Source organism: Populus euphratica, unplaced genomic scaffold (genome assembly GCF_000495115.2).
Source record: "Populus euphratica unplaced genomic scaffold, PopEup_1.0 scaffold467.1, whole genome shotgun sequence".
NCBI lineage: Eukaryota > Viridiplantae > Streptophyta > Magnoliopsida > Malpighiales > Salicaceae > Populus > Populus euphratica.
The window spans coordinates 142,805-169,489 of record NW_011500357.1 but is presented as its reverse complement, the minus strand read 5'-3'; the positions used below and the strand labels follow the sequence as shown (position 1 = coordinate 169,489).

Here is a 26,685-nt window from a genome sequence, read left to right as displayed (position 1 = left end):
ATTCGAGTTGTGAATTTACATACTAGTTTGAGTTGAATCAAGAAAAATTATTTTTTTATCTTTTTATTTCAATTTTCACATGACATAGGGTTATCTTTAAAATTTAGCTTTGCTAGCATTCCTTTTTTTATGGTTATTGATATCATGTTTTATTTTAAGAGTTGATTTATTTATTTTCGCTGTATTTTCTATCATGCAATTGAATTAACGTAGATTTTTCTTTTTTTCTTTAAAGCAAGCTTGTAGTGCCCTAGCATTATTTTTTTACTTTATAGAAAAGTCGGTCCAGCCCACAGTAAAGTGCGGGCAACATGTTTATATTACTTGGTTAAAATATAACATAGATGGTTTAATAACCCAGCCCATAAGAAATAAAATTAACGGGCTAAGCCCATTATTGCATTTAAACAAAAGTTCCGAACTCTCTCAAAGAAGACCGTAATAATATAATCCTCTTAATTCACATCTCTCCTTAGCTCGAGAAAAAATCACCTCTAAAATAATCAGCGGCAATGCCCACAAGCGTAGTACCGGCTGGGCGGAGCGCAAGGAGGGCTGCGGCGGAGGATGAAAAGTTAGTGTTTGAAACCACGGAGGGAATAGAACCTGTTGCAAGTTTCGATGAGATGGGATTGAAAGAAGATGTACTGAGAGGAATTTATAATTATGGATATGAAAAGCCATCAGCGATACAACAAAGAGCTTTAATGCCAATAATTAAAGGGCGTGATGTTATAGCACAAGCTCAATCTGGTACTGGAAAGACCTCTATGATTGCCCTTACTGCTTGTCAGCTTGTTGATACTGCTAACAGAGAGTAGGTTTTTGCACTTCTCTCTTTTTTTAAAAAAAAATGCTTTGATTTTTTGAGATTTTGTGATATGTTTTTTGTTAATTTGTGTAATTATGTTTGAATTGATGAACCCTGATGGTAAAGTCTTTATGTTTTTTTTGTAAAAAAATGTCTAATGGGATTACAAATTTTGTTTTATTAGAGGAACCCTAAATTGAAAAGACATAACTTTGGATAGCTAAGGTGGTTTCTTTACCGAATGCTGAAATCCCTAGTTTTTTTGTTCTTTTTTATGTGAGTTCTGTTAGTGTTGTGTAATAAAATCAGATGTCGTCCTCATTGTTGCAACCCCAAAGTTTTTTTAACGTGGTTATGCTAGTGTTCGTTGATTAAGTTAGATATTTTGATTCGTTACACAAACCCTAATTTTTATGTGGTAGAATTTGAATAACTTTAAAGGACATAATTATAGATACCTAAAATTGTTTTTCCTTTTCCTAATTCTAGAAATAAATGGAGTTTTTTCGAATATGGGTTTTATCAGTGGTTATGTTTGACGAGTTGTTGTTAGTGTTAATGTCATAGGTTTTAATAGATAAGGTTGTTGTTTGTTGTAATTTAAGTTTTTGGTATTCTAATGATATTTATGCTAAAATCCTAAAGTTGACAAAAAAAAAACATTAGTCTTATTGTAGTTGTTGTAAATAATTAAGGGAATACTGGTTCTTGAAATTTGGGCTGGTTTAATCTGGGTTGACATTACAGTTGATGTCTCTGCCATGCTTATATTGGCTTGATTTTACAGGGTCCAGGCACTGATATTGTCACCAACAAGGGAACTGGCAGAACAGACAGAGAAAGTGATAACGGCAATTGGTGAAAACATTAATATACAAGTACATGCATGCATTGGAGGAAAAAGTGTGGGCGAGGATATTCGAAAACTAGAATATGGAGTTCATGTTGTCTCTGGAACTCCAGGCAGAGTCTGTGACATGATCAAGAGAAGGTCATTACGTACTAGAGCCATCAGAGTACTAGTTCTTGTGAGTTAATCTCAATTTGCCTTGCATTTGTTTGGGCAGTCCTTAAAGGTGTAAGTATGGTAATGCATGCCTTGAGGAATTGTTGCTGAATTTTGTTCTATTATTTGTCTGTAGGATGAATCTGATGAGATTTTGAGCAGAGGGTTCAAGGATCAAATTTATGATGTTTACAGATATCTTCCACCCGAGCTTCAGGTCTATGCTCTCTCCATATTTTTTTAAGTATTGATCTCTGTTTTGTTATGTCAGCTAACTTATTGGTCCCATCAATTGTATTCCATCAAGGTATTTTGTTTGGGTTCCCTTTCTCTGCCCATCTAACTTATCATAGAAAATGAGGAAAACAATATTAACCTAGTTTAGTAGTCATTAGCCTTTCCTCATTCAACTTAGCTTACATCTTTCTCTTTAGTGGTTTGTATGTAAACATTAAATATTGTATGTCTATATGGGATGGAGCATAGCATTTTCATCATGAAAATGTGTAGTTCCTAGTTTTTGCAAGCAGCTGTCTTGCTGGTGTCAGTGTAATCTTGTGATTTGATGTGATGTGTAGTTGTGTGTTCTCTTACAATAGGCAAGCTTATAGCTATTGGTTACGTTCCCTTTTCTAATTTATGAATATATTGTAGGTTGTCCTGATTTCTGCCACTCTTCCTAATGAAATTCTGGAGATTACAAGCAAGTTCATGACAGATCCTGTAAAGATTCTTGTGAAACGTGATGAGTTGACTTTGGAGGTGAGCATTATTTGAGCTGTATATAAACTTCCTATGGGTGCAAAGATGGTATCTAATGAGAACTGCTCCTTTTTGTTGTGTTTCTATGGTGATAGGGCATCAAGCAATTTTTTGTTGCTGTGGAAAAAGAAGAGTGGAAATTTGAGACTCTGACTGACCTTTATGATACTCTTACCATCACTCAAGCTGTTATTTTCTGCAATACAAAGCGGAAGGTAAAGCTGTTACTCGCATAATTTCCTTTTTGATAGCAGTATTTTATGAAGAATTTAACATTCCATACCAGTGTCAACATAAAGCAATTGTACTGTCATTTGATCATGATATATGGACTGTTCTATTACATAGCTGGTGTTTTGCATGTTGTCTGCACAGAACTTGTTAAGACCTGACCAGTTTAAGATACATGAGATGCAAACTTATTTACAGAAACCATAATTTTGATGTTGAAGTTAATCAGCACTTCTCTTGGAGTAGGATGATAAAGGATGTTTGTAGTTCCAGTACCCGTTCTGTTCTCTATGTATGGAAACTGGGATTTTGATGCGTGACTGTGTATTAATGCATGGAAATTGAGAGATAGATTTTCATGCTATTTAAATAAGTGATAAAGGAAAAGTAATTTAAGTTTTGCAACAGATCTGCACCAAACTTGTTTGGACCTAACCAGTTGTTTAAGATATTTGAGATTCAAACTTATTTACAGAAACCATAATTTTGATATCGAAGTTAACCAGCACATTCTCTTGGAGTAGGATGATAAAGGATGTTCTTTGTTGTTCCAATACCCATTCTCCGAAACTGGGATTTTGATGTGTGACTGTGTATTAATGCACAGAAATTGAGAGATAGGTTTTCAAGCTATTGAAATAAGTGATAGAGGAAGAGTGATTTTAATTTTGCAACAGATGTTTACTCTATTATGGGTTAGATGTGCCCTCCTGAAAAAAAAAAAATTGTGCATGCTTTTGGATGATGTTTTCTTGTTGAAAAGTAGCCCTAAGAGTTCTCTTCCTTTTGGACAGGTTGATTGGTTAACTGCCAAGATGGTTGAATTTAACTTTACTGTCTCAGCAATGCATGGTGACATGCCTCAGAGGGAGAGAGATGCAATTATGTCTAATTTCCGTCTGGGTGAAACTCGTGTACTGATCACAACTGATGTTTGGGCTCGGCGGCTTGATGTTCAACAAGTAAGTTTCTCATCTTCCTCCTCCCTTATAATGTCTTCATTGGATGCAGTGTTTTCACATGCATGATGATGCTTTCCTTTCTTGATATGAATATATATATATATATATATATATATATATATATATGATGTTGAGATGGGTTTCTCTATTTTAACCATATTATATTGAGGTTGATGGTCTCACCTGGCCTTGGAACAACCCAATTTGCTGTTTCATTAGCTCTTTTGTTACTGTGCCACAAGTAAAATGTGTTTTCAGACTTGCATTGACCACTCAAATGATGATATTCATTTTAATATCATCGTTATGCTGTGTAAAAATAGCTTATTCTTGACCAAATCTCTTGATAACTAGCTAATGCAACAGCAGTGAGCTTTCATTTTCATGATCTGATTATATTGGATGTTCCTTTTTTTCCTCCTGTTCTATTTGGCCAGACATGCGTACTTTTATAGATTGTTTTGTTTAAGGGCATACCTCTGCAGTTTGGTCTCATCTTCTTCATGCTGCTGTCATTTTTCTCTTCAGGTTTCTTTGGTGATCAACTATGACCTTCCAAACAATCGAGAGCTTTACATTCATAGAATTGGTCGTTCAGGCCGTTTCGGACGTAAGGTATATACTTGATTTTGAGTACTTCTACTAATGAGAATTGACACCTGTATAACTTGAACTGATCACTTTTTTAAAAATGACTTCACTGAGTTGTTGTCTTTTTAGATCTACAGCTGCACAATTTGATTTTCATTGGAAAAGATTGTGTCTCGGATACTCATCTGTGCTGTCTTATTACCTTTTTGATCACTATCCTTTGCTAGCTAACCGTTTAATATTATTGTGATGGTTTGCAGGGTGTTGCCATTAATTTTGTCAAAAGTGATGATATCAGGATTTTAAGAGATATTGAGCAGTATTACAGCACCCAGATTGATGAAATGCCTATGAATATTGGTGATCTGATATAAGACATGCTGTGGTGGTTATTATTTGCTGCGGACAATGTTCGTGTATCATGGATGGCTTTTGTGTGCATCGCTGCACTGTACACTTTTTTGGCGTTTAACATGCGGGTAAGTCTGACAAGAAAAATGCTAGAGTAGCTTTAACTCCTATGATAAGATTGTGATTAAGATGCTCTCTTATCGTATTTATACACGTGTATGTTACAGACATGCATTTTTTTGGTTGCTTGGGTACTTTTCCCCAATATCCTTCAACCAGTACTCCCATTGTATAGCGACTATGGGAGAAGGATCAATCTGAAATTGAGTTATCATCTAAATGTTTATTTATTTTGTTCTTGTCCTCCTTCACCCCAGCGAAAAATGGACAATCTTGATATGAACGTTGAGCTCCTTGAATTAGCAAAAAATTCATAAAAATAATGAACTTTGTTCGCTTGATCGTAAATCTTTCAAGTATCATAATTACCAAAAAAACACTAAAAGATCTGGTTTTGCTAATGGTACTTCACCGTCCACACATCTTCCCCCTTCTTTTTCACTTTGATTTTTTCTCTCTTTCTAATGTTATTTATCAAGTCTTAAAAAAACATGTAGTATGTGATTAGCTTGATTTTGGGAGGTATAATTAAATAAAAAATAATCTTAAAAAAACATGTAGTATGTGATTAGCTTGATTTTGGGAGGTATAATTAAATAATTTTTTTTTTTAAAAAATATAAGTTATTAAACCCAGTTATTAAATTCATGACTTGAATTGTATATGTGGCGGGTTGATTTAGGTTTATTGAGAATTACCTTTTAGAATTGGTTTTTGTTTGTTTTCTATAGAATTATTGTAGTCTCAAACAAATATATGTTACAAATATTTTAACATGAGATTTATATTTAACTTCATGAGTGTATTTTTTTATTATACATTTAAGTAGAAAATAGTTTTAAAAAATTAAAGTTATTAAATCTAAGTAAAGTTCATAAATTGAGTCTTGATTTTTAACAATAATTTTTACCAATGCAATGTAATATGTTATGATTTTTATCATTATAATTTGATATGTTGTGGTATCAATATTTTAAAAAAAATATAATCTGAAGATTTTTTTTAAATTAAATTATATTTTTATTGGCTAAAATAACTAATAATATTTATTTTAAAACATTAACTAGGTAAATATTCAAACCAAGAGATTCGATTTATCTGGACTAGACTTAATTACAATTCCAAATAATTTTCCTTTTAAAATTTTTTTTGGTCAACCATAGTAAAGCAACTCTTTATTTGACACGTATTTGGTCCAGGTTTTTACACTAATTTGTAGCTTATGTTTAAAGATAATACATAGTAAAGCAACTCTTTATTTGACACGTATTTGGTCCAGGTTTTTACACTAATTTGCAGCTTATGTTTAAAGATAATAGTGGTAATATCCACTTTACACTCATGTTTCTCGACATATAAATATATATTTAAGGTTATTAAAATTATAATTTGACTTGTAAAATCGTTATGTTAAAAGATAATGGTTCTATTTAAAGATAATAGTGGTAATATCCACCTTACATTCATGTTTCTCAACAAATAAATATATATCTAAGGTTATTAAAATAATTTTTTGAGTTAATGTAGGTTTAACATGCTAAATCGTTTAAAAAACTTAAAAATAGATGAAATCAGGTGACAATGCGTAAAAACACGATTTCAAGATTGTTTTAACGTTTTCTGCAGAAATAACCCTTACCTCCATGCTCCAGCTATCGAGCGGCTATTGGGCCATTGACTATTGCAATTTATGTGTTTTTTCATCTTTTTTTCAGCTGCTGACACATACAGGCGCACATATACACACAAAAATCAAACAAAATCTAAATCCCAAACATCTCAATGCTTCTGCTGCTCCTGCCCGCCACCCGAAAACAAAGGTAGAAATCAAATTAGGAAACGCAAAACTGTGTGAGTGAGCTTAACTTGGACAAAAAGGAAAGAATGGCACCTTCGGGCACACAACTGCTGAAGTGAAGGTTTCAAGTCTCCAAACAGGTCAGGAGAGAATATATGCATGAAGCAGCGGGTTTGTATTTTGGATCTGGGAATCAACAAGTGAAGAGGCCAATTGTTCTGAGCGATCATGAATTAGGAAAGAAAGAGCTTGATATAGATTAGGTGAAGTGAACTTTCAACATTTCAAAAAGGGAGCATGGAGGAGATTGAATGAGAGAAGGGACCGAGTGGAGGAGAAACTGGAGAAATTTCCAGTATTCGTTCATAAGAAAAGGAGGATGAAATTTCTAGTATTTTCCTCTCCCTGGTGCTCTTTGTTTTGGGTTAATTGAAGGTAAGGAAGATGATAATGTCTATAAAGGTTGGGATATGGTGGAGATAGCACAAGATCTAATGGTATGGTGTTGGTTTGTGTTTGAAAGGATGGCTATAGCAATGTGGGTCTCTGGTTCGGTTGAAATCTGGAAACATTTCCAGACTTCTTTGTTGGTTCTCTGTTGTTGTTTCTTGTTTTTTTTTCTTGGTTCCCCTCATTGGAATTCCCTGATGTCCACCATTTTTTTATAGGAGAGAATATGGAATTAATGCAATATTGAATGATTTCTGGGACTTGATTAGAATCTGGGTTTATTTTGCAGGGATTTGGGGTTTAATTTGAATCTTGGACTAGATTGAATCAATTGGACAAAATCAAACCGAAAACATGCTTTGAATTGGCTGAATCGAATTAGTTCAATTTAATTGGACTGAATTGATTGGAATGAAATAAATGGGACTGAAATGAAATTATGACTAAGATAATTCCCTCCCTGAATGATATTAAAACACACCCTCACGTCGGCCATGGACACTAATTATTTTTTCTAGGTGCTAGTTCAAGTTTGAACCGAAAAAAGTCAAGTAAATAATAAGCAGATCTCAGGCTTTTGCTTCTTAAGACTGCTAGCTATATAACTAATTGATTGATAATTAATTGATTTGCGTTAAAAAATATCCAACTAAATCTAGTTGCAGAGTTGATTAATTCTCAATCGTTTCCCTCAAAAAGAACTTATTAAAAGAGATAGTAGACAAGGAAAAAAAAAGATTTGTTCTTCCCAGTGCAACACATACAGTTAATTAAACTTTTTAAGAAATCCAAGTCTTTGATGGGGACAAAAAAAAACCTTTGTCAAGGAAGAAATTAAAGTAGCAAGAACATAGATTTTCTTAAAAAATATTATTACCACTGCCATGTTACAATGCATTTAAGTAAGGATGTCAATGGGTATTTATTGGTCGGTTTTACTATATTTATATTCTATTTATTGATGACCAAACCAGTAAAGAATTTAAATGTCTAGTTTTAGATATTTATATAATTGCTATTTATTATTCAATATAAAATAATATATAAAACATCATGGGTAACTATTGCAATCCATGGTGGATTGGAAGAGGCAAAGCCTTGAATGGTTCCTAGGCAGCTAACACATACTATGCAAGCACCTTCATTTATTTGTTGTGTTACTTGTTGGAGATCTAGATTAGCTAATATATTTACGGCAAGGCCTATCACTTTCTTGTGTCCTGGGAATTTTTAGGTTATCAACCATATAAAGAAATTAAACAAAAAAGGGAAATTGACTAATTTTTTATAATTTAACTATTAAATATTTATCGTCCCCTAGTAGTATATATCTAAAAGACTTACAACTCCTTAAATTAACTCAAAATCCAACCTAAACAAACTAGAAAAAACAAGATTATTAAATATATTACTTAATTTTCTAAATTAAAAAAATCCTTGAAAGTTGAAAACTTCAACCTCATGCATCATCATCACCCACCCAGGACCCAGGACCCAGGACCCAGTAAAAACTAGATCGCAAAAGCAAGTTGAGTGGGGGGCACGATACAATTATGTGAGAGAGGCCACCATATAAAAAGCAGCTGTTATAGCCACTTTGACCAGTCAAATTATTCCACGGAAGAAATCCTGTCTCCAAATTAAAAGCTAGTAATAAATGATATATGAACAATCCATTATAAGGAGGAGAAAGAAGTCATGAAATTATAAACAGTTAGCACTACAAACATTGGAGTTTAAATTAGAATATTTAAGAACAGATTGGGGGGGAGGGGGGAAAAAATCGACCTGGTAGTTCGCCAATGCAAAAAGACAGCCATCCTTTGGAACTCTCGAGTTTCTGAGACCTCCTGGATAAGAAGAACACTCTCCAAAAACTTGTTGCATCCACATGATTGCAAACACACACACACAAGCAAACCATGTTTTTAATGGGAAACAAATCTAACAAATAAAATTTCCTAAAAAACCATATACATTTTGAAAAGAAACTGGGAGACACGAATTTACAGAACAGTGTTTATATGGAGTGCTTTAAGTAGCGAAGTAGCCATTTGTTTCACCAACACCTGGCCTCCGGAGCTTTGCCCGTCCCTTCGTTCCTCAATCAAGTTCTGAAGTTTTTGGGGCAAATCATTCTCCACGATCAATTGCTTTGGACGTGGGTGGTGCTCATACACAGCCTGCACATCAAATTTCATTGAGTAATTCATGGTATGGTCATAGAACCAAACACCTACTTTCAAATGCAGCTTTCAGCATGGAAAAAAATAACTGAACGAGATTGCTGAAAAAAGGGCAAGCTCTAGGGTCTTCTCTCCCCACCAAATATGCTACAATGTGATGTCTTAGGCTCATGGTGATAAAAACAAACACGTGCTTGGCCACTTAATTACTGATAATATAAAAAAGAACAAGCTGGTGGTTTTTTGACATGCTAAGACACCATGCTAAGCAGACTTGCATTGCTGGTTCTTTTAGCTGTGGAGGAGAAACTACTAAACAATGTTTACATTGATTGTTAAGAAGATATCCTAAAAGATGGATCATTGGAGCAAGGAGAGATCAATCACCATATGAATTGCATACATCGAAAAAAATAATGGAACAAATATACACTAAAAATTATTATTGAAGCAGACATAATTGAGATAAACAAGGTTTCTACCTACCACTAGCACAAGATAACATCAGCAGAATCAACAACACAAGCAACATTGATCTATATGTTATAAGTTATTCCTCAGTGCAGCGGTAAAAGTCAAGAAAGGACAGTGAGGAGATGCAAAATTTCACCTTTATTAGTTTAAGCAGATTAAGACGAGCTATGGCATCTTGATGATCCAGTCTTGCAATGAGCAGAGGTGTCAAGCCATTAACAGCTAAAGTTGTATTTATCCGGGATGATTTCCTGCATTCAACACGTACGATTGAAATGCTGATAAAATACTGATAATTTAAGAAGTTTGGGTCACAGAGGATCTGCACGGTTTACTAGTTTTTCTTTCATAGTTCATTTTTTCACAATTGAATTGACCAATGGATTGCCATTCGTGAGTTAAACTTAACAACTGGTAATGAATAAATGAATAAAAAGATGAGAAAAGTTCATACGTGATAATTTTCAAGAATGGCTCCAATATATGCACAAATTGTTGTTCGGGGCAGCACTGGAAAAACTTCACTAATTTCTGAACTGCATCCTTTTTTAGCAATGCTTGTTCCACTTTGTGGTTGTCATTGTCATGAGCCAAGCAAACAGCAATTGAATCCAGTGCTGTCACTGACCAAACCACATCATCAAGCAGGCTCAAGTATACATCCAATCCACCATGGGCCCTTAATTGTTCCCTTGAATTACGTGATGCATGAGCCATGTCACACAGTAGAGGTAATGCATGTGATTTTAAAGGACAATCTGACATAATAAAATTCATTAAGTGTGGAATGATTCCATTTTCAGCAGCTTGTTCCTGTCTCCTCTTATTTATCTTGCAGAGGTTAAAAAGTGCATTGAGGACCTTCAAACAATAAAATTCAGCAAACGTTATGAGAACTGGAATGCTTGCAATAATTAAATCCACTAATAAAAAAACTTGTGCAACATAAACAAACCAAACCAATTTAGCCATGAAACTAGGATAACAAGTGATGAAGATGACCTAAGCAGCTTTTGACAGAAATTGAAGTTCACATTTCATACATAAGCACCCACACAGTTACCATATTTAAGAGATAGGCAAGAACTTGATATGCGATAATTTTGGTAACCATAGAATGAAAGCTTTCATTGCAGTGCAACTGCCATGTCCTCTCTTCCTAGATTAAGAGAAGAACTTGCAACATGAGACTTAGCATGCATAGAATGAAAGGTTGTCTTGAGGTGTAACTGGTATGTCGTTTTTTCCACTACAAGACCAAATGTCTAGTTGACTATACCAAGGCAAATGAATGGTAATGTAAGGAACAGGGATTATAAATTGCAGAAGAGATGATCCAAGAACCTAGAGTGTATATAGTATCACAACGAGAACATTGTACTTCTAAAATGTCAACAAGTGTAATATTAAAATACAAACACAAACAAATCTAAAACAGAACAGCAGCTAATGAAAGGTCCTTGGAGTAAATTAGAAATTCCATGTGCCTTGGGGACCAAAATTTATTAGATGACAGAAAGACACTCGTATTCATATTTTTTATAAAAGCAAATTCATTGACAGTAAAAAGGCAGCTTGTCATAGTCACAAACTACTAAAATTATAGGAAGTAACTTGGGAAGGCAAACCTCACTATGAATTTGATCTACAAGAGGTCCATCTTTGAGTTCAAGATTTGGAATCAAGTACTTAATTGCATCTGCTCGCTGAAGATTCTCTAAGCAGTTTGGGTCAGTTGACAGATTATCGATACACTTAAGTATCTGTAAATCAATAAAGAGCAGCAAGGTGAGATAGCATATAAAAAAATACTCAAACATGTTTAAACACAAAGCTGCAGAACACTCTCTTATGTACCTTCAAAAGAATAGGGAGCTCAATTCTATTGAACATCTGAAAAAGACGGCTAAGCAAGCTTTGGCTACACATGTAGGATTTTACAGTTGTGTCAGCTTGAGAAAACTCGAGCAGAAGGTCCGCCACTTTCTCCAGGTATTCCCTTGCAACCTCTGCCGATACCATCTGGGAAAGTAACCCAGATGATGTTGCACTCCCTGGTCTAGCATTTAGAACACCCGAACCAGACAATACACCAGATGCTGTTTGAGATACAATACCAGATGTGGAAGCAGCTCCTTCATTAGGTGCAATTGGTCCAACCTTCTTACCCACTGTTTTATGTGAAATTCTAGGCATGGAGTCTAGATTTCCATTTTCTCTTCCACGCCCAGAAACCTCTGCAACCATAAAAACAAGAGAAGTTCCCAAAATATAAGTGTTCCTCATTGGAAATTCATATTGAGGGCAAACAGCTGCTCCATAATAAACATTGCAAGAAATACTAATTCTTCTGCAAACCATTTGGAAGAAATTATCACTAAAATTCCTAAAATAAGACTTCAAAACTTGTTGTGGTATTACTAACAACAGACCATGCAGGAAAAGAGCCGTATCCCACTAAAAGTTCAAATAACATAAAGTCAATTGGAAATCATGTTGACTAATTCAAATGAAGGAGAAAACGAGAGAGCGAGAGGAGACAAACACTACCAATTACCTGCAAACTCTGCCATCAGAAAATCCAATTCACCATTTGTTTTCTTCTCAGATCCATGTAATAAAGGCAGTATACTTTCATGTCTCTCCAACCCTGAGAGGTGACGTGCATACTCCAACTGACCAGAGAAATGCTTAGAAGGGGGTTCCTTCTCCAGCAAGCTTAGAAGAGGACGGACTTGCTCTGGCTGAGTAGATACCACAGAAGTAAGACCATTAGATGCACTTTCTATCAACTTTGGAGGCCTATCAGTAGATGTCCTTTGCGTGGAACCAGTGACCCGCTGCTGCCTAAGTTCAGTTTCTGGGCGAGATGGATCACTTTTCCACCGATCCAAGTTATCTCGCTCTTTAGAAGCAATTCCTGGAGGTTCTTTGATACCTATATTTGCAGATTTTCCTAAAGCTGCCGGATCTGGCAACTTGGAAGCAACTGTAGCTTCGATTGCTTCATTGCTAGATTGAGGCCCATCAGTGTCTGTCCCAAGATATCTGGCATCTGCATGAATGGCATCCAGCCTTTGGGAATGTGAAGTTGAAGCACGTGATGGTTCTTGTGTCACAGAAGGCAAGGGATGATCGGTCATTCCATGCCTAAATTTAAGGATATCAGGCTGATCAGATGCAGAAAGTGGTGGCTCGCTCTGAATGAAAATAGGATGATTGAAATCCAAGGGACCAGATCGTGGTCGTTGAGCTAAACCATCTAGTGGGAATCCAGTTCCCATGGATATTGAAGCTAGCCTAGTTGCCTCATTCAAGCTATAAAGAGTGTTGATAAGTCTGAACAGTATTCCATTTTTTGCAGCTATGCGACAGAAATCATTTCTTGGGGTTGATCTCTGAAGCTTAAAGACCTGCCACATGCCATCAATAGCTAGGTGAACCATGTCCCTGAATGCAAAGAGCTGAATCAGTGTATTTATAAGATAACGGGAAGGGTGCACAGAGGAAATCATGTGTGGCTAACAAGCATGCTCTAAACATTGGCATGACAAAACCATGAGCATTTGGAAATTTGTGCAGTCTGTTGTAAAGCTTTTGTACAGGGTCATCCTGTCTACTTTAAACATTGACCATACTTGATTTCAAAGTTACTACATAATTTAGAATGTGATATTGAGTAGCAACAAACAAGCTTTCCTAGGGAAAGTGCTTTTTAGAGAACAGTGGTGTTTCTATTCCAAGATGAGGTTTGAGACGAGTGGGGAGAATGATAAATAAATTCTAATGAAATTCACCAGCTTCACTCTCATGCACTGTGACATAAAATTCATACTATACAACCAAACCGCCTATCTTTCTGCATGAAAAAAGGCACCATTTCAAACTTCCAAGCATACTTATTTTTTTTTGTCATCTTTAAAGGAAAAAATACCTGACCTTGCAAACAACACATACCAGAAAAGAAATTACAAACCTGTACTTAGCATGATCAGCTTCTAGAAAACCCACCAGGATAGGTATTCCACGGCAAGCAATGAACATTTGCAATGTCAACGAGCTACACCAGAAAGCCAACAGTGTTAGTCCTAATCCTATCTGTTTAGCAAATCAAAGCAAGGGAATTATAAAAGGAGAAACTCTCCACCTTGACTGGCATAGCTGCTGCAAGAAATAAGCTGCCTCCATGCGAACCTCACGGGGGCGATCAGGTCCAGCAAAACCCATGACCACAGGGATCTGGCACATGACATTCACCATAAATATATCAGGATGGAAAATAATGTTCTAGCCCAAGTATTTCAGGAAGAAGGGTTAGTAGGTGGGATAAGAGATACATGCAGAAATGTAAGAACAAATTGCAAGCCCCAGTTAAGGATGGAATGAGCCAATCCTTTTATAAAAAATACAGAATGCTTGATTGTAGTAACTCAAAACTCGAGCAAGTTAATTCCAGTAAGGGAACACAAACCTTGGAGGTACAATCACTTACCAGGCCAACAAGACATGCATTTTCCTGGAAATCAGTATTATCTTTCACAATCTGATTTATAAGTTGGAGGACAGAACATATAACCTGAAATATTGGGAAGCAATTATTTCCTCATATTAGAAGCTGCAACTCTCATAGCAAGTGGAAACAACAAAATGCAATGCATAGCTAGCTGGCATACACGAGGTTTAGGAACTTCAAGTAATTCCATTAGAGGAAGCAACCCATGCTGGGTAATAAAAACAATTTTCTGCTCAGGGCGCTGGTGAAAGATGCTAATAAGTTTCTGGCATGCAGATACAATCACCTCTTCTGATTCCTCAGGTCTTAACGATCCAACTAACCTGCTAAACTCAACAGCCTACCAAGCAAAAACAATAACAATTACAACCAGCCCATGTTATAAAAAAACAAGGATAGTGAAGAATTGATATTCATAGCATTCTTACTTTTAAGAATCCACTATGATTAGACAACAGGAATTGATGAGAAAATTTATCTAAGGACTAATTAGACAAAGATTCAAGAGTTTCCAACCCACAACAGCATGATATGTCATTTCACTTCACATTGTCACTAAATCATCAAAATAGTCAATCCATTGCATGTAAAGAGGAACTTTAAAGATTGGAGCCAGTTTATTAATAATCAGATTACAAGTTTGTATAACAGGTTGCTTTCCTCCTCCATTGGAAACTAAAATACTATCAGATTCTCGAATTATCAAGAAAGGAACAGAAAGCATAAAGGACTATCATTTTTAAGGTTATTACATAATATGAAGAGCTACAATAGATCAGTGCAGCTTCATATTTCAAAATACCTGTCTTTAGCAGGCATCACTCAATCCAAACAATAAAAAGAGCTTATGTCTTTTGTTCATCGATATAAATACTTCAAACAAGTCTGGATTGCAATGCTACTGTAGTCTAAATCAAGTAATTGATTGAGGTGCTAAAAATTTGATTGACTACCTGGAGAGGAAAGAGATTTTCTGGAGGCAATTTTTCATCAAAAACCTGCCAATAAAAGCATATGTTGTCAGGGATTATTAAACTATTTATCTAAATAATGAACAAAATTGAGCAATTAAAACATACCAAACCATCAATATCAATCACACCATCCTTCAAAACATCCATCATTAGGCTAAACAAATCACCACCACCGTTTGTCTTCCCTGTTTCATTCTCCATTTGTTTTTGAGCAATTGTAGCTCTCAACCTTGTAGCCAGATCATTTTTCCCTGCATCAGCCACAACAGCATTCCCTTGGTTCATATGTGATGTTGAGGCAGATGTTGAGGCTTCAGCTGCCCAATCCTCTGGATTTTTATTGAGGGGATGAAATAAATCATCCAGTGAAGCATCTCTTGGGGTGTCACTATATTTACTGAGCTCATTTCCTCCCAAGTTCATTGATGTCTTCACAGCCTTCAAAGTCCCAGTTATACAAAAGCATAAGATAATTCAATTATTGTATCCAAGCAGGGAAAGAAGAAAGAAAGTGAGATGGGTGAGGAGGAGAGCAAGTTGTATGTAATGTCAATGTTCAAGCTCCCTTGGAAACCTGAACTTGAACTCAGGACAAGACCCCATATTTTACCACCAGAAAGAAAACAAATGGGACATTAGAAAACCATATGCTCAAATATATCTGAATACATCTAAAGTGTTGCATGGCACATATGATAACTATAATATATGCATTCCAACATGGCAACACAGAAAAGTATAAAAGTACAGTGTGCCCACACTAAGAAGAAGATGAAGAATAGACAAGCTATGCAAGGTATACATAATATTCAAAGAGGAATTGTCAGACATTTATTAGGAAATTAAGAATACATAACTACAGTGACAATACAAAAAGCCTCTTTTATATTGTGTTTTAGGTGCTTTCGAGTTAAAAAGGCAACAAATTGATGTTCTATACATACATACATATATATATATATATATATGAGGATGTCGAAACCTTCGAAAAGCACCTAAAAAGACATTAATTTGGTGCTTTTTCAGCCAAAAAGCACTTTCAACTGAATTACTAAACACACAAAAAACTTGATTAGGTAGAAGCAAATGTAACATAACCCACAACAGAAGATTTGTAACTAGAAGGGCCAGGAGGCATAGAAGAACCTAATATCATGGAAATCCAAAAGGTAAAGATCACTAAAAGGTAGAAATCTAAAATTTAATCAACCATATTTTTTTTAACTAAGCAGTGATATCACGAATGGGCAATCAAGAAATCTGTTTCAGCCATGGCCTTAAGCCATGAGTTGCAATTAGTTCACAGTTCCTCTCAATCACTGCAGGCATAGATGAGTTGCTCCACCAAAAATCCTCAACTTAGTTTTACTTCAAGCAACAAAAGCAGAACCAGCTGAAATCCTCAAAAGTGCATAACAATATAGAACTGCTCAAGGAACCTGCATCCCTAGATCTAGGCATATTGAGTATATTTAGACATGCTGCCCAAGCTTCATGCTCTTTAAAAGTTTTATATTCATGTTCTATTTCTCCTTTTCTTCACAAAAAGAAATGGTTTACTTGAAAAAGATTGGACTCTGAACACAAAATGCACCAAGCAAAACATAGAAGACTGAGATTATCTTAGAATGGAACACTGCATGATAGGAACCAACAAAGCATCTATCTCTTTCTCTATTGTGTGTGTCATTTTAATCATGTCAAGGATTGTCTGTTCACTATGAATCGACCCAGCGTGCACAATAAACGGTCTTAGCCTTTGAAGAGAGAGGGAGGGAGGGAGGGAGTAAGAGAGCATCAATGAACAAATGTGCCCAACATCATGGCCCAGTAAGCAACAGATATTAATTACCTTTTGAAGCCCATTATCTTGACTTCTTGTTGCAAAACCAAATGATCCATTCTCAACATGAGTAGAATTTGTTTTCCCCACATCCCTTCTATCTATGTTTTTCCCTCTTGCATCAGGAGATTCCATGTCACAATTACTCAGAGCCTGATCCTGGTCATGCATATGTGTTGACCCATGAAGCGGAGCACAAGCAGCAGCTACTTTATTCATAGATAGTCTGCCAGAACTAGTTTTGAGAGATGAATTTTCATGAATAGCTAGGGTCGGGACTTGATCTGAATGGAGATCATTGTCTAAATTATCAGTTCTTTCCTCGACTTCATCATCATTTGAGGAATCATCCTTACAAGACTTACTGACATCATCAGACACTGTCAATAATTCTTTCCTGGAAACCTGAAAACCAAAAGATTTGAATCAGGATGTAGTGCCAATATATTTTAATTGCTTCTGCTCAGAAAAATAGGGTGTGAATCACTTTTCAAGCAAAATTGATTTCTTTCTCCATTAAGGATATAGAAAAGTCCCCAAGTTAACAACTTATCACAATGTTAAAGATCACATGATTCTCACAGCTTCAAAATCAGCAACAGAAGCTTCTGTTTTATCCACAGAACTAATTTGGCCAGTGCTCTGATTATCTTCCTGTATGCTTCTACAAAAAAGAAAAGGAAAGCATGCTTGCAGTAAGATACTACATTGACACTTTGAAAGGAAGTCATCTAATTGCAAACAAAGAAAATATGTTCAATTTATGGTGACATGACATCTGTTTAAATATTAAAGCATAAAATACTGGATACCACTTCCAAAAATCACAGCAGAGCAGTTGGATAGAGTTAACTACTGGTTCATCCCCACACTCAAACTGAATATTAGAGGGCACACATGGTCTCACATGCAAAATCTTAGGCTTGGGGTTTAAGGCTAATCCATATAAACTATCTTGATTAAGAAAGTGATAATCAGAACTATAAACAGATGGACAAAAATAAGAAGATCAAATTCAACCTTGTTGATCCACTATGACGGAAAGAGTTCAATGCACGCCTAGAATTCAGTATCCAAGGATGAGATAGTAGTGTTTTTGCATCGGGCCGCTGCGTAGCATCCTGAAATTTGCAACCAAATATCTCATTTCCTTAAAATATGAATAAAATCTAAACTGAATGACACATACCAAATTTTGGGGGGTCAGCCAATTGAACATTAATTACAAAGCTGAAAGCTCTATACAATGATGAGGAAAAACTGAATCAGGTCTGAAACCAAACTTAGGCAAGCCAGAGTTGATTGGAATGAACACAAAGGGGAAAACAAGACAATGCCATGCTGTCTTACCAGCAATTGTGCTTCTTTCTAGGAATCCCTTTCTAGCAAAACTCAGTATATGATCTATCTCTTCTAGCAAAAGATTAGCCTATAAAAGGGAAGTGGTAATTCCCATCCCTTTCTAATTTTGGTCTAGGTTGTTGGGCCTGACCAGATTGGTGTGGCTGGGATAGTTCTTTCACAACTTTAAAATTGGAAACTAAGCAAGAAATCATCAATGCATGAAATTAGGCAGCTAGGAATTAGGTAACAGAACTGAGCTAGAGGACTAGACGTGTGCAATGTACCTTCTTGAAGCACTGGCGCAGAAAGTCTGTAATGTCAGGAGATAAGCTATCAGGTATTGGAGGATTATCATCCTGAGAGAGAAAGAGAGTTCTGTCATCACAGCGCAGTCAATCCTCAGACGAGTTCAACAAATTCAATTAGCCCCCAGAAAAAATAATAAAAGTACTTGTAACATTAAATGAGACTATTGCCTTCCAGACAATAAGAATCCCAAGTAAAATATAAACAAGAAACATGAGATGGCATCAACATGGAGAAGAAAAGATGAAAAATAACAGTGAACCCAAAAGGTTTTAACAGGAAACAATGTGTGTAAGCTTGGCTATGTAGCATGCGATTTCTGTGCATAGCACACACACTCTTATTGTGTAATCCTTTGTTGACGAGATAAATAAAGGTTGAGAGTTATTCTTGTATTCTCAGTGTGCTTGCTTGTAAGAAACATGAGATGGCATCAACATGGAGAAGAACAGATGAAAAATGACAGTGAACCCAAAAGGTTTTAACAGGAAACATTGCTAACTTTAATAAACTAAGATGACTATATATATATAAAGCTGATCAAACCTGAACGATACGAAAGAGAGCTGGCATTGGCTGCAAATCATAGTAAGGTGGTACACATGTAAGAAGTTCAATCACGGTGCAGCCAACACTCCAGATGTCAGACGCGGCACAAACCCCAGACATTTCAATAACCTGACAAATAAACAAGTTTCACATTGTAACCACTTCAATAGCTACATCATATGTATTATCCTTTCCAACCATGATTTTGATCATAATGGATTAGAACAAATAGAAAAAACATATAGCAAATGAAAGCAGGTAAGAGATGAATACCTCTGGGGCCATCCAATATGGCGTTCCAACAACTGAATGTGTATTAACATCAGCTTCAGTTAATTTTGTTGCAACACCAAAATCAGCAAGTTTCACAAGGCCCTGGAAGTAAAAATAAGGTCAAGTAACTGCTTTAAAGACATCATTTTAAAAGATATAAGAGGAATACAGAACATAATATGAAGAAGAAAAACAAGGCAAATATTCAAATAAAAAACATGAAAGGTGAAAAAGTACAGTGACGTCACAGGACATCCATTTACAAACATTATAGTCACATAGGCACCTTGTCTCTCTTCATTATTTTTCTAAAGTAGTCTAAGAATACAAACGAAAACTCTTATTAAATGGAAAAGGGTTTCATTAAATTAGCCATAAACAGTAAAGTCACTTGTATATTTCCCTAAATGGAAAGTCTGCATCATTCCCAAGATTTAACATTATATAGCAATTATACACTGCAACTCTCAATTTATAGAAATGCACTATTTGAGAGAATAAATATAACATCACACAATTTTGGATTGAGCACCCTAGCATATTTGAAATCAAAGTAATTATAAGGTGATCACATTTAAATGAAACGTTACCCAAAACACCATAAAAAGTGCATTACCTCTTTGGTTGTCAATATGTTTGCACCCTTGATATCTCGATGGATAACACCCTGTTCATGCAAATAAACTAATCCTTCCAGAACCTGAAATCAAAATATTTTATAACCATAAATTAGAAGGGGAAAAAAACTCAGAAAGAAACAGCTAACTGAAGAGACAATCAAAAACCTGGGCAATGTAAACAGCCACCAAAGACTCTGGAAAAGGCCCGAATTTATTTGGCTTGATAATGTTTGCAAGCGAGCCATTCTCAACATACCTGCAGCAACATAAGAGCATCTAAGCAGATATTTCACCATGTTTTTATGGTTCAAATGCTCCGAGATGAGTCAAAAACATAAGAGCTCACTTACTCAAGGATTATGTGAAGATGAGTCTTCGTCTTCAATGATCCGAGATATTTCACAATGTTTTTATGGTTCAAATTCTGCAATCAAATTAGTATGTTCAAACTAGTATGATCACATACTGAGAATATGCATTCTCTAGAAGGAACTCTCGTCATGACTAACTTTAAAAGCATGAAAACCCAAGGACTTCCAATGCTAGAATATGAATTATTATATAAAGGCCATTAGACAGCTATGGTCCTGCCCAAGAAGTTCCTTTGGGTTTGCCACTTGGGAGAAGGGGCATAAAAGACAATCATGTTCATCCTGCTTTATGCTTGAAACACAAATCCACAATCGAACCTAAAGAAGATGATGATGGGAGTAAGGTTATAGTAAAGAAAGCCACAGTCACGGATACCATAATAGTTTCAGTAACTGGCAAAGTAGTCCTTATTTAAAAGTCAGCCCAGAATCTTATGCCCAAAATATGCCGTCTTAAATGAATTATGGACTTGAAAAAGGAGAAGTTCAAGTGCAGCAAAAAAGAATATTCAATCAAAAAGCAAACATAACAATAAAGAACAAGTGCTACCTTCAGTAAATCTATCTCTTGCTGAAACATCAATCCATTCCACCAAAGAAATTGTACCCAAAAAGAAAGAAGCAACTGTCAGCCATACTTACAAAGTGGATACAGAAAAAAGATATCATAGTAAAACCAGATGAAACATTAAAAGTAAATGCTTTAACAGACATGAATGCTTAAAAGGAAGTTCCACTTGAGGAATTACAGAAGATATGGCTTTCTATAAATGCTTAAAAGGAAGTAAATGCTTTAACCACTACAAAACCATTTCTGGCTTTCTATAACATGTCAATAGTAAATGCTTCAACTACTTAATTCAACTTTGCCAACCCCTAAACAGCTCACAGAAAATGAAGTTGGCTGTTTCCAAAGCAAGCCAGCAATAAACTCTCTAGTCTTTCAGGCCAACTTAAAACGGTAACAAGAAAATTATCTATAACAGTGCCCTTCATCATCTTCAACTAGCTAGCAACATTTAAGATTAAAAAAGTTGCGTGTACACTTGCACACAGATGTATATCTTTAAGAGAAAATTAGAAACAAACCATGATGATATTAAGATCCTCTTGGGCAATATTCTCCAACGAAACTTGTTTAATTGCAACAAAATCCCCATTCTCCAAATCCAAACCTTTATACACTCGACCATACGCTCCTTTTCCAATCTCATCTCCAAGCATCTACACCAAAAAAAAAAGACACCATACTCACTTAAAAATCAAGCATTCGCGCTAATTCGAAATTGAATAAAGCCAATAGTTAAGAGACAATCAGGAAACAAAATTAAAATTAAATAAAACTAAAGAAAAATAAATAAATTAACAAATTCGAAATTGAAGTCTCATATTTTAATTTAAGTTCAAATTTAATCTCTTAATCAACTAAAATTCAAGTCCTAGACTGAAACTCACCAAAACAAACACCTAAAAAAAACCTCGAATCGAGAAATTTCTCTTTTCAACCTCGATTTTCCCAGCAACCAAACAGAAAACGGAAAATTAAATCCATAACGTACATAAAAGTGGCATATATAGCGAGGATTATAGGAGAAATGGACTGCTCACATATTTGTTATCGAGAGTCTTCGATTTAAGAAAATGAGACGATGGCGTTTGCCGAGACATCTCTTCTTGTCAAAAATGGAACACGCTTTTGCTTAAGAAACTCCTAGAGACTCTCCATTTCGGGAATTCAGAAACAAAATAACCGTATTCTCCAGCCGTATTACGTCTACGGAAACCTCAGCTCCGGCATCATACAAGCGAGAGAGAAAATTAGTGAGAGTGCCTGCTTTTTCAATGACGGAATTGACCTTAAGGGCCTGGTTCAACGTAGGTTTTTCTTATATATACATTAAAATACAAGATTTTTTATTTTTTTATATTTTACTTTAACACCACTGAATTATTTAAAAAATACTAAAAATTATTACATTATTAATATTTTTTTTATATTTTCCCATAACACATCTAAATTATTAATATTTTTTATAAACAATTAAAAAATAAGGTGTTAAACACCATTTCAAAAAAATAATAGTATAAACTTCAATTTAGTTAAATTTAGTTAGTATTAAATAGATAATTTGTATTATAATTATTAAATTTGAACTAATTTAATAGGTAAATTTAAAATATAATCAATCTAGTAACTAAATGGTTTAAATAAAGTGAAAGATCAGACTAGGTAAAAATCCAACAAAACCAAGCTATTTATGGGTTGACTTAGAAAATATCTTTTTTTTTAAGTGTTTTTTCTCCTAAACAAATAACTTTTTTTAGTTGTTTATTAACCTTTTTTAAAGTTTAGAATAATATTTTATTTTTTTAATGTGAAATTTAAAACTATTCAATATATACATTTTATGTTTACAAGAAAAAAATATTTTTTTTAATGTGAAATTTAAAATCTTTTCTATTCAATATATACATTCTATATTTACAAGAAAAAATTATTTTTTTTAATGTGAAATTTAAAACCTTTTAATATATAGACTTTATGTTTACAAGAAAAAAAATTATATTTTTTTAATATGGAATAAAAAAACCTTTTGAAATAATCTTTAAACTTCATTATTTACAACATGTATAGCATATATTCACATGGATTATTTCTTAATTTTTTATATAAAATATTAAAATTTCAAATATTTAAAAAAAAAATAGATTGACCCGAAGTGACTTGTGTAACCCAGGACCCTGTTTTTTAACCGGGTCAATCCCTAAATCAGATTTAATAACTATGGTTTGTACTATGCTACAAGATAAGTTAAATTTTTTAACATAAAAAAATACATATGTGATTATAGTATTTTTAAATGAGAAAAAACAATTTGGTCATTGATTTGAATGAGTTAATTAAACTTGATTAATTTAATAATATGATTATAAAACAATTAACAAAAAAAAAACAAAACAATGACTAATAGAAAAAACTTGTTAATATTATGAAAATATACCATTTAAATATTTTTAAAAGTACTTGATGATCTTATTTGATAAAAAAAAATTAAATAAGAACGAGGTAGTCTTATAAAGAGAAAAATTAAAAAAAAATGAAGTTTAATTACTAGTAAATCAAATATTGAAGGACAACTAAAAAAATAAAAATGATAACAAAAAAACCCAACTCATGTTATCATACTAAATTCATGGTCCGGTCATGAGATCAGGATAACCTCATATAAAAAAAATTAAATAAAATAATGAAGATCAACTCTCAAGTAAACTAAATGATTGAATTAAGATAACCCTATAGAATGAAAAGTAAAAGAAATCATGAAGCTCAAGGCCCAATAACTTAATGTCAAATAATTAAATTAAAAGAAAAAATAATTTTAAAAAAATGACATAAAACAAATCAAAGTCAAATCGAGCTAATCTTCAAAACTTATAACCTAAATCATGAAACAAGAATTGTCTTATAGAAGGCAAACACAAAAATATCAAAAAACAAAATTCTCAATCATTCAAATATCAATGGATAAAATTAAAAAATTATCAATCAAGAAAAGGATTAAGAAACAAAATAAATAGCAATAAAAAAATAAAGACCAAATCTAGTATAAAAATTAATGACAATTACAAAAATCTTTATAAGGTTTGATTGTGTTTTCACTTTTTCATCGTAGTTTAAGAAATTACACTTTACATCTAAGGTTAAACAAAAATTTCAAAAATGATCAAAAAATGGAATTGCTCTTGTATATAATGTAACATAAATAACAATCACGATGACTTCTTTTTCTAATCTCTTCCCCTTCCTTCTCTCTCTTTCCTTCCCAATTAGTTCAGTTTGATATGTCAATGACTTCCTTCTCTCCTTTTCCTTCTCAATTAGTTCAGTTTGATATGCCAATGACCTCATTACCTCACGATAATGTTGGAATGGACTAGGATTATCTATTTGCTTAGCTCCTACGTAGTTATATCATTTGTAATTATATTGGATTTTATTCTTGATAAAATTCTTGCGGATCTTAAGAACTTAAGTTCTATAACTTTGTTCCTCAAGAATTTGAGTTTGCAACATCTTCATCATCGATACTTGAGAAGAATGTGAGATTACACATATTGTCTTAAAGAGTTACATACATAGAAATTCCTAAATTGACAAATAAACAACAATTAAAGACACTACAAGAATACCATGAATTGCAATTTATCTTTCAACTACTATGTTAGGGTGAGATGTAACTGCATGGTTGGTTTTTTTTTTTTAACATCTTTCTTGGCTATAACAAATTTGTTATTTAGGCACCTCTCTTCTTAAAAAGTTAAATCTATTAGCATTTTAATTTCTCCCTATTTTGCATCTTTTCATCGCATATGGGAAGCAATTGTAGTAGGAAAATTATGACTTAAGGTACTAAAGATATGTACTTTTCCTATTTAAAGCATGAAATCAAGAAGAAGAAAAAAGAGTTATGTAAATAAGATTTTAGGCCATGTTTGTTTCTCGGAAAACAGTTTCCGGGAAACCACTTTCCAAACTTTCCTGTGTTTATTTGTCATCAGGAAAGTTAAATGTTATTATTTGCTGATTATATCAAATTTGATCCTCAAACTTTTGATTGCTATATATATTTTGTTTTGAATATTTATTTTTCAATTTCATTTCTTAAAATTTAATTTTTATATTTACTTTGGTCCTCATTTTTATAATTGTTATTTGCTTTTCTCCTATTATTTTTTTATTGAAATTTTTTTCTATCAAATTTGGTCCTCATTCTTTTGATTGTTATTTATTTTATTTGAAATACTTTATGAAATGTTAATTATTATTATTTTAATTTCTTCATCTTTTTTTTTTAGATTTGATTTTTTTTATTTTGATTATTATTTATTTTATTTGAGATAATTTATGAAATTATTTTTTTTTCAATTTCATTATTATTCAACTTTTTAATTTGTAAGATTTATTCCTTATTATTTTAATAAACTTGAGAAAAATAAAATATTAATAAATTATTTTCCAGTTCATTTTCCATAACATAACCAAACACTGGAAAGTGTTTTCCAGTTCATTTTTCATAACACTACCAAACATCGGAAAATACTTTACTTTTAAGAAATTTATTTTCCCTGGAATTCACTTTCCCCGGAATTCACTTTCTAAAAGGAAACAACTTTCCTACAAACAAACGGGGCCTTACTAAGAAAATGATATTCCAACCATCTAAAAATTCTCTTGATGTGTGGTAATTACTAGAGATGTAATAGAGAGACTTTGTTTTTTACACCACAATTGCATCCCACACATTATTTATATAGACATGAAATCAAGTAATGTTCTTGAATGAATGAATTATGTTCTTTTCTTTGTATGCAACATTATTATGAATCATTTGGTTCCTTTCTTTCAAAAAACAATAGAAAAAAGAACACCAATAATGCCTAGAAATTATTTGATGAAATGTCTGAAAGGGATTTGTGTCCATAGAATTATGGATGACATTATTATAATTATAAATTATATACGATAATTTTGTTATTTTAAGGCTTTTAGGTCTTTTTAGTCATTAAAATTAATATAATAGCAAACATATAAATGATTCTATATTTTTTATTGTTTTTTCTTTTATGATGTTAAGTGTTAGCATACGTAGAAAGTCTAAGATTTAAAGTTTAATAACACGACCAAAAGATTAATGTCTTCTCTTGAGTATAGGAATGTCGAAGTAATAAATAATACAACAAAACTAGAGTCGAACCACAAAAAGGTTAGCTATATAAATTATAAATAATAAAAATAATGATGATGATGAGTTGAAGTGGACTTTGAGATGTAAGATTAATATAATGATTAAATAATGATAAAAACAAATGTCAAGGTTAGAGGATCCACTAATAGTATTTCAAACAAGTATAGTCTAAACTCTTTTTATTACTCAACTGGAAAACACACACAAAGGAGGTTCCAATTGGATTATAAATTGTTGACATAATTACATTAGTTACCTTATTTAAATAATGCTAATACTTTTAAATGTTGTTAGGTATTCATGATTATAACTTATGTTAACAACAAATCAAGTTCCTTTCGTAATATATATATCGGTTATACCATATGATTAGTATTTAAAAGTGTATTTTTATCTAGGTTTT

General features: G+C 33.5%; 2 protein-coding genes across 4 annotated transcripts; one reads left to right on the top strand and one right to left on the bottom strand.

Moving 5' to 3' along the window:
* Positions 1-446: 446 nt before the first annotated feature.
* LOC105114029 (eukaryotic initiation factor 4A-3) lies at positions 447-7,418 on the top strand. 3 transcript variants are annotated; one of them, XR_840059.1, is made up of 9 exons: positions 447-817; positions 1,599-1,839; positions 1,954-2,034; positions 2,472-2,579; positions 2,675-2,794; positions 3,605-3,772; positions 4,301-4,387; positions 4,624-4,842; positions 6,550-7,418. XR_840059.1 is itself a non-coding variant. In XM_011010431.1 (8 exons), exons 1-8 carry the CDS (start codon positions 513-515, stop codon positions 4,735-4,737), a joined length of 1,224 nt encoding a protein of 407 aa, XP_011008733.1. In that variant the 5' UTR covers positions 447-512; the 3' UTR covers positions 4,738-5,072. The 3 variants fall into 3 exon arrangements, 1 of the variants encoding a protein (XP_011008733.1); XR_840060.1 differs by lacking the exon at positions 6,550-7,418 and adding an exon at positions 4,942-5,072; XM_011010431.1 differs by lacking the exon at positions 6,550-7,418 and having other exon boundaries at positions 4,624-5,072.
* Positions 7,419-8,783: 1,365 nt separating this feature from the next.
* Positions 8,784-22,380, bottom strand: LOC105114028 (serine/threonine-protein kinase sepA-like). Its single transcript, XM_011010430.1, has 24 exons — positions 22,144-22,380; positions 21,625-21,759; positions 21,086-21,106; positions 20,515-20,588; positions 20,330-20,420; positions 20,161-20,244; positions 19,545-19,646; positions 19,269-19,400; positions 18,701-18,772; positions 18,093-18,193; positions 17,655-17,736; positions 17,082-17,477; positions 15,335-15,667; positions 15,209-15,253; positions 14,416-14,595; positions 14,235-14,318; positions 13,890-13,981; positions 13,719-13,802; positions 12,300-13,192; positions 11,600-11,979; positions 11,371-11,505; positions 10,197-10,603; positions 9,879-9,993; positions 8,784-9,265 (listed from the first exon to the last, which is right to left on the bottom strand). Exons 1-24 carry the CDS (start codon positions 22,201-22,203, stop codon positions 9,089-9,091), a joined length of 4,275 nt encoding a protein of 1,424 aa, XP_011008732.1. The 5' UTR covers positions 22,204-22,380; the 3' UTR covers positions 8,784-9,088.
* Positions 22,381-26,685: the final 4,305 nt, after the last annotated feature.

What these genes read in the sequence shown, in the direction of transcription:
- LOC105114029 (XM_011010431.1), top strand. Translation starts at nt 513, where the DNA reads ATGCCCACAAGCGTAGTACCGGCTGGGCGGAGCGCAAGGAGGGCTGCG. An exon ending in ATCTTCCACCCGAGCTTCAG is followed by an intron (nt 2,035 to 2,471) that starts GTCTATGCTCTC and finishes AATATATTGTAG; the next exon opens with GTTGTCCTGATTTCTGCCAC. An exon ending in CAGGCCGTTTCGGACGTAAG is followed by an intron (nt 4,388 to 4,623) that starts GTATATACTTGA and finishes GATGGTTTGCAG; the next exon opens with GGTGTTGCCATTAATTTTGT.
- LOC105114028 (XM_011010430.1), bottom strand. Translation starts at nt 22,203, where the DNA reads ATGTCTCGGCAAACGCCATCGTCTCATTTTCTTAAATCGAAGACTCTC. An exon ending in CATCTTCACATAATCCTTGA is followed by an intron (nt 20,421 to 20,514) that starts GTAAGTGAGCTC and finishes ATGTTGCTGCAG; the next exon opens with GTATGTTGAGAATGGCTCGC. An exon ending in CATATTGGATGGCCCCAGAG is followed by an intron (nt 19,401 to 19,544) that starts GTATTCATCTCT and finishes TTTATTTGTCAG; the next exon opens with GTTATTGAAATGTCTGGGGT.